The following is a 16,365-nucleotide window of genomic DNA, read 5'->3' on the forward strand; positions in this document are numbered from 1 at the left end:
TAAGCATTTTATTGTTTACTGTTTATTTTATACCTGGCCATTTGACCACGATACTACACTCAGGCATTTTGACAAATACATCGGACCCCAGATGTACTTATCGTCGCTAATTTCACTACTAACTTCAACAATGCCCCACCACTTCATATTATCAGCCGCCGTGAATGTCGTTTGGGGCCCCTCGCATTCGTCTTCTCGCTGCACCATGTAACAATCATTTTGTAAAACTTTTACCACACGGTACATCCCAAGAATCTTCGAGTGGAGCTTTAACCCAGGACCCTGGCTTGCGTCCTCTTGATCGCCACCAGATCCTCGTCTTGTATGTTGTCGCCTCCTTGCGTCTCTTGTTAAACGCCCTTCGCGGACAAGAGATCGGATTGATAGCTTGCCTTCGCACCACTTGAAATTTTCTCGTAGCTGCCTCATTATCGCTTTTCATTCGCTCCTTAGAACTCGTGTTCTCTCCATCCTTCATCAGGGTACTAACTTTTTTTTTTTTTATTATACGTGGAGAAATCCTCGTGGACACTCGGTGTTGCTTTCGCATCAGCCGAGTAGTGTCGAACTCTTACCGACTAAAACTCCACGGTGGTCGTCCTCACGTTTTTAGTGGAGGTGCCCTGGGTTCTCTCGCGAATTACTACCAGGGGGGGGGGGGTCAGGGTACTAACTATCTTACGTTTAAAAGGGGTTTCCTGTTGCACGACATTTACGGAATCGCGAACATCAACCGTTTTCCCTTGTTTCAGCGTCGACACTTCTGAGTCGCCTCGAGTACGTACAAGAGTATCGCCCCACGTGTTACCTAGCTCTTTATCTAAAACGAAAGTCGTTTCTCTGGCTATCCGCAATTTTACGGGTTCCGAACATGTTTTTAACGCGTTGCTAGCTTCGACGATAGACATACCACGCAGTCTACGTATGCAAACTTGAATACTCTTGTCACCGATTCGAAACTGCTACTGCATTTGCATCCATTTTCGAAATCACGCTCGAAGATACTAAGAAAACTTTCGACGTTTCACCGTCGCATCTTTCTGACGTACTCGTGCTAGGTTTTATTTTTTCGACTGTACGATATTTTGTAAATCCTACGAAATCCTCATTGCAATCGTTCGTGTTATCTCCATCCGACGCTATCGCGGTTATGTTCGATGCAACTGATTCGTCTAATAAATTCTTTTCATTACGACGGTGTCCTCGAGATAAGAAGGACTCGTGGGAACTACAACTGCCGTAAATTCTTTACTACTTACCCCGATAGGAACATAAGGAGATCCGTTTCTTTTTTCGACTACGATCAGGTTTGCAAAGTCGGATTGAGACTGATCTATTATTCCGTTTTGTTGAATTTCTATATCTATTTTAAACACCTCCGGGAGTCTATTACCTTCTATCCTATCGTATCTATCCTATATGATAAGTTTATTGATCGATAGATCTATCTACGATGGATTAAACAGAAAACGATTGTTATTTAACGTGAACTAAATACAATAATGTGCTATAACTAAGACAACTAAATAGTTAATTCACAACTCATAACTAATAGTTTACAACAATATGGTTCACCCGATATTTCTTAGACCATTTGTCCACGATACTATACTAGTGTGCAACCAAACAGGGTAGATCCCTAACTTTATTAAATACATAGGTTCTTGTACATGCTAACGTGCAACCAAACATGGTAGATCCCTAATTTTATAGGTTCTTGTATATGCTAGCATTTGCCACCTTCAGCACTTGGCCGTATGGTGCAGCACTGTACTGTGAAACAACTGGGACTACGAACATTTCTTCTCTGTTATAACAATTTAGAAGGAATATTAAACCTCCTTCTGGTTTTAGTCGCAGACACTAAAGGAAAATTGGCAGCATTTACAAAGTTTATTCGCGATGCAATTAAAAAATATATTTTTACCGTTCTATCATTCCATGATTTCAACTGACTTTCAAAAACCTTTTTACAAATATGAAAACAAAATATGAAGGTAGAAAAGAAACGCACATAGAGAAGTGAAAATAATATCGAGATTTTATTGGTTTTCTTTATGAAACACTCTAGAGTGAAAGAATTCCATAATGAATTCCGATGATGTAGTATCAAAATTTGTTTTTAATAAATATAATAAAAAATACATTACACAAAATATCTACAATGATTACAAAGATCGATATAAAATTACATGTCGCTGGACAGCACCACCATCCAAGATTTATAAATGTACAAAGTAGTAATTGTCGTCATAGTTTAATCGTATTGTTAGTAATATCTATTGTAATTAATAAATATTATGATTATAATCCTTTTTTCCTCGAGTACTCCGATAGAAAAATATCCGTAACAATTCCAGTTGTTAGATTCTAAGCGTCATGCATTTCCAAATTAATATAAAGAAATACGTAGCTTAATAACATACTGCTAGTGAAAATTATTGTAGCTGCATTAATAATAAATGGGCCCATCGAAATTCAAGGAAGAGTTTTCGTACATTGAGATTCGATAATTAATACTTGCGTAGTAACAGAGATATGACAAGGCACTCTTAACAAGTCCATTCTTTTCAGCTTTACCTTTTTTTTTGTGTGTGTGTGAGAAAACCTTATGCATGTTCAATGTTACGCTTCAAAAGATACGTATAATAATTTTTGACATTAATTTCTGACATTATATTATTTTTATCACTCATACGCTTAGGTTAAATTTATTACATCAGTCGTAATTATTTCAAAAACTTTTTATGTGTTTTAATCAAATCCTCAATAAAAAAAATATAAAAGCTTTTGTAATAAATTACTTCTTTCTCAATGAATTTACTTTATGTCATTTTTATCGTTATGTCGTACCTCAAATAATTATCAGCGATAGTCTATATAACAGAAAGATTACATGAACATAAAGATTTTGCTTCAACGAAAATTCTGTGCCACCGCATATTTTCCTACCAAGTCTTCGTCATTTGTGAATTACAGAATTGAGACAATAATTGGAAATATAGCGTACAGAATTGTAAATTTCATAATTGTTTTCTTACAATTACATTACCTTAATACTTTCTTGTATTGTCGAGAAATATTGTATAAATACAATGAAGTAATGATTAACGCCATTACGGGGCATACTATTGTATTCGTTGGAATATAGAAGCACCATCGATTTGCGATGTAATCGTTACGAGAAAAAAAGTTTTCGTAAAAATTACAACGCTGAATACCAAATCAAGGAAGATATTGAATGACTGCAAAGGCTTTAATATATTCTATAAAAGTTATTTTCTTATATATGTTTTTAGATCAATAAATTTTACTTCCTTTGTGGACATATCTTTCTCTCTCCTTTTTTTAATTAATTTTCTGCGTAGAATCGAATTATTAACAAAATTTAGCTGATTGATTTCAATCGATTTATGAAATGAGTCATTCATTATTTTCAATAAATATTTATCTGCTAAGTAACAAAAATTGTTACTTGCTCAAAGTTTTGCAATCAGTCAATATTCCTGATACTTTGACTAAATATTTATCTACAATTTTCTTATTTCATAGCTCAGTTAAATAAATACATTTTGTCGAATTACAGATTGAATTCCAAGGAAAGTGTCCGAGAAAAGTTATTTTAAAATGCTTAACGTTCAACATAAGATCTTGGGCATTCTCCTTGAGGTTTCGCTCATACCTTTAGCAAGAAAGCTCTAGTCAGAAAAGCACTTTGTCTCTTAAATGGGTATATCGACCCCTAGTGTTATTTTCGTATTTATTCAACGCCATGAACTTTAAAATATTTCTAGTTCTCGTGATTTTCTACTTTGCATACGCATGGAATTTTTAGAAATTCAATTCATACTCTCGCTAGGCAACTTTATTCTGTATAGTGGTTACGTTATTGTTACGCACTAATACTGTTCCGTCTAAAATGACATTATTCATTATAAATTAATTGAGTAAATTGTTTTAAAATCATTGTTATAGTAAACAAAACAGTTTGTATGTTCGTCGGATTAAAATAAAATTTCTGTGTAGAACAAATCTTTACACTTTGTACTAAAATATGTAAAAGCCACGTAAATTAAAATGGGGGATTTTGTACGATTTTGTACGTGATTCGAGTTCGAAGGAAAATTAAAAGTATTTCCTTTTAATAAATTACAAGTCGGTTTAAAGAATTGTATAAAATCGTCAAACTTTGTTCATATTTTACACACGATTATGTACAAAAACGAATCACTATCGTGTATGCGTATGACTATAAATATCGAGCATTACAGTAGCGAGACGTTGTAAAGATTTCAGAAATAACAACTTTCGTAATAAGCACTTCGGTATAGTAATAGATCATTGGTATCATCTTAGATTTTCTTCGTTCACTTGTAATACTATTACAGATTGAGGAAGATACATATCCGTTGTTCTGGAAATTGAAAACGTAAACGAGGAAAGATCGTCTTATACCATACGATAAATAATTAAAATATAAACACGATTACATGTCTCAAGAATAAAACTTCTCGATATATTGCTTAGTCGATACTTACAATGATCCAAAGCTATTCGAGTATGCATTTTTAAAAACGTGCTTTGGTTCGTTATTGATCGACTATGTTAAAATCGGGTTCGATAATACCTTCTTTCTAAAAAGAACGAAACATGGCAGTGATCTTCGTAACTTCCATTAGAATATCTCGATATTTCGGAATTAAAATTTACGCAGGAACTCAGTACATTCGAACGAATAAACATGTACAAACCGCAAAGTGTAGGAATAGATCAACAAAAGTTTGGCTGTAGGTGTTTTTTTAGTACACTGATCCTCGGAAATCATAGGATGAACGACTGAACTCGATTTCTATTCTAACTGTGAAATATTCATTTCAATCACTACAATCATTATTGTAGGAATGTGTAAAAACAGAAGAAAACAGAATATAGTTTTAAATTTCCAACGGTCGACTCTACAGTTAAATGATAATGGATCAATCGACAGATTTTTGACAGCCGGCAATCAGACAAAAATCTTTTAAGGAACAGCACAAATCACTCAGTCTCCACCCTATCGCTCGAGGACTAATGCAATCACCAAAGAATTTCGTTACATTCGCGCAAAAGCTCCTCGAACGAAGAACGAATCAAACAAGCGCCTCCGTGTGGTAATGATGGTAATGATGATGAATATGTTCGTGAACGTGCTTCCTACCGGAGCTCGCAGCGGCGTTCTGCGAAAATTCTCGTTCCAACCAACGAACGACTTGGACCATAGCTCTGGCCTGATCCTGTTCCCTGGTCGCATGCTTCAGTTGATGTTTCTTGCTCGACTTACCACACTGTTGAGGTGTTTGACCAAACTGCGTCTCGTTACGCTGAACGTTATGATTGTTGGTCGGAGTTTGATTAATAGGGTGCTGATTGTTCGATAGTAGATTGCCGCCATTACGATTCGCGTTAGCTGGCGCAGTTGTTTGTTGATCTATGTAGACGTTCGGGTTGATCACATTTCTCGGTAAAACTTGAGGTTGAACGTATGCTCGTGGCGGTTGCACCGTCGTGTTATTCCTCTGAAGTCCGTAGTGTGCTCGCGTCTTCCTCAGATTCCCCCTATGCTTCACAGGTACCTTGGAGAACGATGTGAAACCCTGAGGCTTTTCCCGAGTGGGCTTATGGTAAGCTGTCGCCGTGGGCCGAGATTCCGATGGTGAACGACAATCTTGATTGTAGTGAGGCGAAGTCTCGACATGTGGGGCTTGGGATGGAATGCGCAGTTGCTCGTTCTGATGTCGTTTCCTGGTGTGTCAGAAGCGTTATCATATTTTTATTATTACTTTGTTCGAGCGAACAGTAAATAACAATTGTGAATTTAATTATTATTATAGCATATATTTGGTTGATGATATTAACATAAAGAAATCTTACCGATGGAAAAGGAAATATTTTACGTAAATATGTCGCGGATTTTTGCGAATACTACGAAAAAAATAGATTCTAAGAAAAGATCGATTTAACTCATTAAAAATTATCTGTATTATGTATCCTATACATAACATATACGATGTATATTTACGCGAGATATCAGAAAATGTAGATAAGGCTATTGAAATGGAATAATCTTGTTAGGAATCTCTATTTGAAATATGTATTTATTTGCGCTATAGTTCCTTTTCTTCAAGAGCACGTCACGCGATTTTCCATGCGATTGAACGCGAAAGACGTACCTTGATGTATGAAAACTGAGATTATTCTTTTCCATGTTCGCCTGAATAATTTCCAAGAGCTGTTGCCTTTGTAGGGCACCACTGCGTTTTCGCTGATTAGTCGTGAGAAGTGGCGTCAAGGGGGAAACTGCGGCAGAAACATCACTGTCATCGCTAATATCACCCTCGGAGCTATTGGAATAGGGTGATGGTAAATGAGGCACGGGCCCCACCCTTTTGCGTAATTCCTCCTGCTTTATTCGATTTGTTCGTGCGTTTTCACCGTCATCCTCGCTGTGTGTATCCACCTCCTTCTCTTCATTCTAAAACAGCATATAAAAATAACATATCTTTATTTATCGAATGCGTAATATTACTTACAAATAACATCATTTAAAAAATATACAAACACTTTTTGATATTTGTTGTATGCTATATAAAACATATTTTTATCGCTATGTACTTATTGTCCTACGCATTAATCTGACATCTCTTAACATTAAAATATAAGAATTCCTATCACGAACCTATTTTCTTTATATTCCAAGATGTTTTCCAAATAACTACCAAACAACAACGCGCAGCTGTTTCATTCAGAATTCCGAGAGTTCGAACACCCCAACAATAAAAAGGCAATCCGCGAGGACCCCTGTTACATCTGTCCAACATCAATAATAAAAATAAAAAAAAGGGGGATAGGGGAGAAAAACGAATAAAGAAAGAATCAGAAAGAACAGACCCCCCTCCCATCCCGCGAACGATAAATCTCGAAAGGCAGAAATGATAAATCCGCCACTAGCTTCTAGAATTGTCGGGTTACGAAAGAAGAGACGCGGCTCCATAAAAACCCAAAGCCTCGAATCCTCGCCTCGTAGGGGCATCAATCTTACCTGGCAACGGTGTCGTGGCACCCTTCTCCTTCTAGGAACTCTACGTAAACCATGCGTGCCAGTATGGGTCCCGGCATTGTTGCAGGACGCGTGCTTTAAATGGCAGCAGGACGAATTTCCGGAAAAGCTCGTAGCAGCAGCCGGCTGCGTGGACGCGTTCAAACAGCCACCAGCCGATCGTGTCTGGCTGGTTCTCTGATCTGGCGACACAGTCAATTTCACCTTAATCGTCTTACTGCCGCACGGTGGTACCTGGATAGAAGCGCCCAGAGTATCGTAAATGGTAGTAACCAGGCCGGCTATGTCGTCCTTTGTTATCTTCCCGTGGCCGTCGAAATCGTATAGGGTGAATGAGAATTCTTGCCGTCTTCGGTCACCCTCCGCTACCGAAACGTCGCATTCGAATTCCTGCAACCGGACCAAGTTGAGTAATAAAAGTTTCAAGTCAATAATAAATAGAAATGGGACGAGATATGTTATTACTTGGAATATGTAAATCGTGCAGAGTCTGCCGTCTGAGCAATATTTTATTATTGATTCTATATATTACATGTATTGTATATATTAATTTATTATTATCTTCCATTTGTATCTTATCGCGATAAGTTAGTAAGTTCGATAAGATACTTAGATACATATATTAGGTTAAATTATAGCCCAAAAGAATATATTTTATACCGAATTTGAATCGCAAAGAATCTAATGATACGGATTTGCTGTAAGGATCGATTATGTTGTATAATAAGATGAGTTCAATCTCTTGGGAGATCAAAATTTGTTCTAAAAGATCTATTATCTTTGTGTTTGCAATAAAAGATTAAACATAACGTTAGAGGGTTAATCGAGGATTAATATAGAAAAAAAGATACTTAGATACATATATTAGGTTAAATTATAGCTCAATCCAAATCAAAAACCGAATCGTCACACAACAAAAACATATGTTCTATTGTTTCCTCTTTAACAGGCAAGGGAGTTAATAATACCTCGAAACTGAGTTGCTTCGTTGTACTGGCACTCGGCTGCTCGTCATTTCCGGTGGCCGGCGTAGGACTGGTGGAAGCGTCAACCGCGACCTGTGGTGCCTCTGTTTCTAATAGAATTGGTTGGGATTCCGGTGGCGAACCGCTACGAGGTGCCGAGACACCGCCAAGAAGTTCCTCCGAGTCGCTGCCTTCCGTATTACCAACCACTGTAACCAAACGATCGTTAACTTCTCAGTAATAATGGATGGACCAAGATTTAACCAATATTTAACCACCCTCTAACTATCTTAAGATAAACTACGACAAAAGCTATGGAGATCCTATGCAAGTGAGATTGTATTTTATATAATAATCGTCCATATTCACAGAAGTGGATTGCACTGATATTTTAACGAAAGAAATTTTATTTTAAAAGAGATGTTGGTTTTATGAAAACGAAGCTTAATATAATTATAAGATCAGAGTGGTTCTACTCGTTTTACGCTAGCTCGTTAAACATATTCCTCTTCATAGCTTTGTTTTACGTTGCATGAAGTTCTCATCAAAGGGAATGAAACTGTTATCTACGGTCGAGCGGCGGCATCGCTCGTAAACAAAAGTCAGAATCTCAAAGGTATCAAAGTAACATCCTCCACGGTAAAGCCTATATTTATAGTCAGTTTCTGAGTGCCACTCGGTACTTAAGTTACGGAGTGTAGGAAGTATTTTCGGACTATTTTGAAGGGGATGTAACTTTGAATCACCAGAAATAAATACAACAGATCACCAAACCTATCTCACGGTCACGTTTTTTTCACATTAAATCGAATCCAACGAGATTATTTTTTACGCGTCCCAATCTACTACGACTCTTGAAACAAGAAAAGAAGGAAGAGCCAATAAAAACAAGAAACAAAAAATAGAAGATAAGCATGAAAATAAGATGAAAATAGAAAGAGTCAGCGACGTTAAAAAGATTTGAAAAGAACGAGCAAAAAATGATAGAGGAAAAATTTTAATCGGCGGAAGCGTGTCTAGAAATTGATGGATGCGAACGCGTTTAAACGCGTAAATTACAGATCAAAGGGTTGCTGTTTCATAATTACAGAGAGACCGGATTCCGTGCATAAAAGCGCAATTATCTTTAATGCATTCGGTCTATTGCTCGGCCGAAATTATTCGCGCGGTGCGAGCGAACGAGCGAGCGAACGAATTAACGAAAGTTCCACTGAAAGGGATGGCGAGAACACATCCATTTCCAGCGTTTATTTCAGAAACGTTTTGCACACTCGCCGAAGGAAGTGTAATGTATCTTTAATGTGTCTGCATTACACTGCCGTTTACCGTTACCTAGACGCCTGTGTAAAAGCGTTCTACGAAATGAAATACTGAAAAGATATCTTTGCGCAACTACCATACATAAATGAGCATCTACGAAACACGACACGTCCGCCATGATGCGGTACATGGAGCGCCGCTTTTTACAAAATTTCTAAAGTTTTCACCGACGATAGAGGAAATGCATCGTTTAAAGCGGCCACGGGACTATATTTCCTGGATGGTTGGATCGAATAAACTATATAATTAAACATAAAATATTTTATACGCTGTGTATTCGATAAAATATTATTATAGAATGTTTCAATATCTAATACCTGTATTTGTAAGATATGCAAATTCTAGATCGAAGAATATTCGAAAGTTGGCAAAATAAAACTTTGAACTTTTATAATATAATTTTTCATACAAACAATTTTGCCAAGTTCGCTAATAAAAATAGTTATTTATTACGTAGTTATTAAGAAGGTGTTAATTCGTATACTCGTTGGCGGTAAATGTACAATGATAAGATTTGAATGGCAAGATCAATGTAAAGGAGTGATAGGGAGCAATAAATTTGGAACGACCTCTTTCCCACCCACAACCTAAAAGGAAAAGAGAATCTTAAGTAAAGATTTTATCTAATGGACCTCGCCACACACGTAGGGACAACTGTTCAAAGCATTTTCTATATCTAGGAATTTCGTATACACATATGGAAAGTTAGGAAATTGAACGCCGATATAAAAAAATTTCATCTTTTTTTTTTTCTTACGAAACTATCTCTGAAAAAGATACTTAACTTATTATTTTTGTCAATTTAATTGTTTTATATCTTATCAAACAATGTCGATCTTGACAAAATGTTAATCATAATACTAATTTGTCAATATCAATGATGATTAACAAAATATAATAATAAAAATATAAATAAATAAGGAAACAACGGAGGTGTAATTTAACGCAGCGTTACACACATTGGTGCACACTTTTCTTATTTCATAATGATCAGTATAACGCAATAAGCAATTCAATTAAGAAGGAAAGCTTTTAATTTCTTTTGGAATTCATGGATTGTAATAGGCGGTCGTCCTACATGCGTCCAACATCCAGCCATAGTAAAAAGAACAAGCTCTAAGAACTGTCAGCAATTACTGCTCAGACTATTGATCAATGAATATTGAAGATGCATGTTAGAATTTTACGAGGGTCTTGCAATAGGTGTAAAAGTTTAGAAAAGATTCAAAAGTTTCGTGTGTTTTTTTTGTGATGAACATTCAGAATAAAAATTTCTTTCGGAAAAGGTAAACGTTTACAAATTTTGTACAGTTCCTGTTATTCTTTAATTTTTATTATTTTAATATTTAAACATTTTTAGTATTTCATCGTATTGTAGTACTAAATTCCTTATTATTGCTACAATATTTTTTCTCGACTCGATAAAACAATGCAAAAGGAGAAAAACATATTGCAGTCCCAATTAAAATACAACAACCACGCGAATGTAACATAGCTAAACGTTAGAATTATTTAAGCTACTCGGATTGGATTCTGTTGCAAGTTGGCCGAGCAATCGACCAAAATATTAAGGGAATGCTCAATACATAATCGGGGTTCGATAAAACGAGTTCCGCAGCGATTCGAGTTCCGAGTAGCCGGAGAATGTTTCGAGTGCTTTGGCCACCGTTTACACGTTTCCCTTCTACGATGGTAGGCCGTCTCTTCGGTCTCGAGGAGGCTCCGCTTTTATCTTAATTCACGCGATACATCATTAAGCCGGTGCAGCGTGATTCCAGTAAAATATATACTTTAAAACGTCGGCATCAAAGGGACCGCGGAGCAACGATAATTAGCGATACGAAACTCGTAATAAACGAAGCCGGCCGCTAATTTCAATTACTCGAGACCAACGGGGGGAAAAAGAATGAAAAAGGAGGGAAAAAACGACGAGAAAACGCTTGCACACGCGCGCAGAAAAGAGAACGAGGAAGGAAAAAGAAATAACGAAAGGGAGACAAGGAAAACCGAAAGTAGGGCAGAGATAAAAGAAAACACGAAAGAAAAAGGAAAAAACAAAACCAAAAAATTAGAAAAAAGAGAGAAAAAGAGAAGAAAAAGCGGGATAATCGTATCTGCATAAAGAAACGGACGCATATACGCGTATAATGATACCTGCCGTGTGGTAATTACGCCCGTAACTCTTTCGTGGGGCGAGCGTTAAAGACCCAAGACACTGAACGCACCGGGGGAGAAAAAAGGGAGACAAAGAATGGTAGAGAGCGAAAGAGAGAAACAGCGGGAAGAGCGTGACAGAGAGAAGAGGAAGAAACATAGGAAGAACAAGGGGAAACTGAGATGGAGAGTGGAGACTACAGTGGAACGGGTAGAAGAGGAAACAGAGGAAGAGAGAAAGAGAATCTTTGCTTTGATATCAAAGGAATAGAGAATAGCCATGGACGCCTTTTATCTAACCACCGGACTAATGTATGTAACGAACTTGCAAGGTCTCGATAATTAAACTCCACCCTTGACGCGCGACCCTCCTCCTCGTGCAGCTACGTGTATAATCTATAGTACGTGTATATGTAGTCTGTAGTACTATATATACGCTGTGTACGAAAGAGCGCGCGCGTGTGTTTATACCGTGTGTACCGTACCGCTTTTGCGCCCTCTTGAATGAAAAGCAGCGGGGGAGCGGGACACAAGCGGCTTCTGCTTTCTTCTTTGTATACCACCCCTTTCTGTTTGCTCGGCTCGTAACTTTTATCATTTGCCGACGCAACAGCTTTCCCTATCCCTACTCACTCGCCTCTCGACTCGTATGAAAATTTTGCCCCGCGACGCAAGAGAAAACACCCATAAAGAGGAACGCCGTAAGAGCCCGAGATCGGCCGATCTTCAAAAGCAGGATTCGCTGCGCCGCGCGCCTCACCCATAGACGGGTCCCGGCAATTGTTCCACGATTTTCGATCAGTTTCTCTTCCCAACGACGCGACTGTAGGACAAAGAATAGAGATAGACTAATAGACGACATGGAAAAACATTGTTAGTTTATTCTTGCTTTTACTTCTCTTTTCTGTTCCTTTCTGACTTTTGTTTTCCCTTAATACGACAATTTTTAATCAGTCAGTCTGCATTGCTTTGATTTGCCGTATGACAAATATAAGAGACGATTCGTAGATTACGTAATACTAATATTGGGAATGAAATGAAATTTGATTTTGTCTGTAGTGAATATAAAATATGAAAAGTGAAACATTATGGAAATATAACGAGTAATATTTATTATACCGATGAATAAAATAATTAATTTGAATAAATTTTTTATTGATTATCATGGAATATCTGACTTTTATTAAAATATATACTGTTTTTAAACTATTATTTAAACTAGTGACTATTTCTGAACGATCCGCTTGCAAGATGCGAACGAAGATCTGTATCAATTAAAATTTTTCGAATTCTGGAACGCGGCTAACTAGAAGCGCGTTTTATTTTTACCCTCCATCTTACGAGTAGATGTTAGTCTTCTGGTGGAACATACATAGCTATGTTTGTTTCATTAAAGTAGGTTTACAAGTGTTAAAAATTATGGACTAATGACATGTTAAGTGTTATTTATACGACTGAGAAACTGTTATCCTCTTCGCACTGAAATTTTTTTCGAATAACTAACAGAAAAATTAAATAAGTAAGATAGTAAATATTAAAATTTGTCACCTTCCTCTTTAGAATATCATAGCTAAAAAATATAAAAATAATTCACCAGTGGTTTTTGATAGAATACATGTCGCATTCTTTTCATCGTATATCTTTATTTGCATTTATAAAATGACTATGTTATTTCTTATAGTATCTATACATATTATGTAAATGTTTTTTTAGTTTATTGAAAGATCGTTACCATGTAACGATAAAGTAGTTATTTGCTGATAGAGTGCCGCCTTCGATATCAATATCAATCATTCAAATATTTATCTTCACGCTTACAATATTTTACACATACGAAACTAAAAATGATAAGTGTCAATGCGTATTTCAAGCGCTATTCAATTTATTTCTATCTACTCTTTCTGAAACTAACAATAAAACAAAACATATATTTGTATTATTATTACAGTGTACAAATAAGTAACTGCACGTTCAACTACATTTCAACTAATATTTAATATTCATAAACGATTATATATACTGTTGCATAAACATTATACAACTAGTATAACGACGTATTTAGAATCTATAACATCATCGATGAATTTATAAAATATATACGAAATAATATCAAGTAATACCAAACTGTATAACAAACTAATTTCGTCTCTGAGTCGGTAATAACCCATAAAAGTGGTTGATGCGACGTTCAATAATTAATTGAAATAGAAAAAAGGAAAATAATTAAAATATTTATCATTAAATTACGTCAGAAAATATTCGAAAGCTCCACAAATTGTTCGAAAAATAAGAAACCAATGACAGCTAAGAGACAAATTTTTAGCAGAACAAGGTTATAGATCAACGGGTAAGAAAAATGCAAGTATGACGTAACACCACGTGGGATCCACTTCTGTCATACTGCAGTAGCATCATCGAGAAACACGCACCACGCGGCTCGCAACTCGGGCAAAATATCACGCTTATAACCGGACCCCGACCGAACAAATCCGTATACGGTATATTTCGATCTATCCATGCATCGGCGATTTCGACGCACATCGATATTTTGACGTGTATATATGACAACATAAACAAAGAAAAAGCGGGGGTCGAATGGATAAAAGTAGACGAATAGAGTTGATAGCGAGAAAGACAGAGGCGTCATAGTAGCTTACCAGAAAAGGGTCTATAGCCAGCGAGGAACCTTGCCCGCCACCACTTTACGAATCCAGTAGCCATGAGACCCTCATGCATCCACAAACGTTGCGCACACTTTCCTTCCAGGCTTCTTGTTCCGCCACTTTGTTTTTATTTTTCTTCCCAAACTCGTCACCGTATTAAATTCTTCCTGTTCCTTCGCGTTGCAACAGCCAGCCGTATGTCACTATGACGATCGACGTATCCGATGTTAAAAAGCACGGCTGTGTTTTCACCTGACCATCATTCGTCGTTCTCTCGTCGTGCCCGATTTCCCCCGTGCACGGTTCACCGTAGCCACTGCTAGAAATTGGAAAACAAACACACTTCCGCAAACTTCATACTCTCCTGATAACAGTTGGTCGACATCGGTTGATCACACAACGATCGACGTGCGCGACAACGCACCGAACGAACGACACGTGTTTTCAAGGGTTGGTTGCAGCGTTTGAAGTTACGACTTACGACCCAGTCGGCGCCTGGTCAACTTTCTCGTCTTTTTCTTTCTATCTTTTGTTTATCGTGCTTTCGACGCAAAGGCGAAACGTTCGTGCTCGCATGCTCGTTCCCTGTCACTGACTTTCAGTTACACGCACGTAGGCAGCCGTGTGGCTGCGATACGAACAACACTTGGTGTCGAATTTAATCCAGGTAAAAGCGTCGAAAGAGAAAGAAACGCGGTCGCGACGAAAGAGGTCGGTCACACGACATCGCCCGACTCGTGGCCCGACTACGACTACGGACGATCGTTCTTGCCTAAACCACGTTCCCCGTAATTCCCTTTCCCCTTCCATAGGGCGCTGCGTCGTCAACAGTGCCGAGCCGTGGATACATGGGCCCTGAAGGTAGGAGGCGCGGCTCGGAACCTCCGATTCACGCTCTTTCTGTCCGTCTCTCTTTCACCTCCCTCCCTTTGCCACTTTTTCGTCAGCTTTTCTCTGTTACTCCATCGAATCCGCCTCCTTTCCTTCCTCTTCTCCTTCTAACTACACCGGCCGTCTCTCTTATTTTATTCCCTTCTTCTTCTCGTAATTCCATCTTCCTCTATTTCCCTTTCTTTCTGTTTCTCGCGTTCTTCCTTTTCTACGTTTCCTATCCTATTTTCTGTGTTCTCTCCGTCCTCCTTCTACATAACCTTCTTGCTCTACCTCCATCTCTTTCCCTCCCGTCTTCCTTTTACCGTCGTACTCATTTTCTCGTACTAACCACGCGTATACTTTCCTTTTCTCCTGATCTTCTCTCTTTCCTTTTTGTCCAGCGAAGGTCTATGAGAGAAGCAAAGAAGGATAGCTTCGTACGGCTGGTGGGGTTTTGAAAGAAGCCGATGATGGTTCAACGTGGTCTACGACGACACTAAATGTCGACGCCGCGACGTCGAACGGCATGCGTAAAAAGGGAACTGGGGGCCTCCTAAGGATTTCGATTATCGCGGTCGCAAACAAACCTTCGCCGGATTTTTGCGTCGGTGATCGCGTGCGGACGTTGCTCCGATTCGCTCGCGGAGAAAGTCGCTTTTAAAGGATTTGGAAAAACAGGGCTCCTGTCTGAAAGGACCCGACGTCGAATCGTTCCTGCAGGCGAGATTGTCGCGTCGTCGAAGTTGTCGCTAGAATCCCGTAATTCGTCAGAATGACGCACAACCAAACTACTATACCTTCCGTCGCGGCAAACTTCAACCGATGAGTAATGGTTTAGGGTCATCTTTGGTTTTTACTTGGTCCGCGCTTTAATCTTCCGTCCACCAGAGATAATGATAATTATTCTTAATATTTCGACGCTACGTTATAGCAGAATATTTATCGTACAACATCTTCTGTTGCTTCTGTTAACGATCTACGTAACAAAAACATTCGTTTAATTATCGTCTTAAGGATGAATGATAATTAGGCCAGAAATTAAGATGATTTTAATAGAATTAAAATTTGAATAACTGTTAATAACTTTCAAAATTTTAATAGACAATACCCATTATACTTAAGGAAACTCACAGAGTTTCCGGAGTTAAGCATAATTTGAGAAAGCCGAGATAAATGCCATGCTTCCTAAACATTTTACTATTTGTTTTTCAATTATTCAAGGTTAAAGTGCATAAATGTAGTAGTGTAGTGGGATAAATGGGAAATACTCTTTTTGGAGACTGTACCCGCACGC

The 16,365-nt window shown here is 37.8% G+C and overlaps 1 protein-coding gene across 1 annotated transcript; it reads right to left on the reverse strand.

Moving 5' to 3' along the window:
* Nucleotides 1-2,017: 2,017 nt before the first annotated feature.
* Nkd (NKD inhibitor of WNT signaling pathway naked cuticle) lies at nucleotides 2,018-15,724 on the reverse strand. The gene is made up of 5 exons (XM_072016166.1): nucleotides 14,193-15,724; nucleotides 8,065-8,270; nucleotides 7,079-7,486; nucleotides 6,210-6,511; nucleotides 2,018-5,781 (listed from the first exon to the last, which is right to left on the reverse strand). Exons 1-5 carry the CDS (start codon nucleotides 14,269-14,271, stop codon nucleotides 5,130-5,132), a joined length of 1,647 nt encoding a protein of 548 aa, XP_071872267.1. The 5' UTR covers nucleotides 14,272-15,724; the 3' UTR covers nucleotides 2,018-5,129.
* Nucleotides 15,725-16,365: the final 641 nt, after the last annotated feature.

Source organism: Bombus fervidus, chromosome 14 (assembly GCF_041682495.2).
Source record: "Bombus fervidus isolate BK054 chromosome 14, iyBomFerv1, whole genome shotgun sequence".
NCBI lineage: Eukaryota > Metazoa > Arthropoda > Insecta > Hymenoptera > Apidae > Bombus > Bombus fervidus.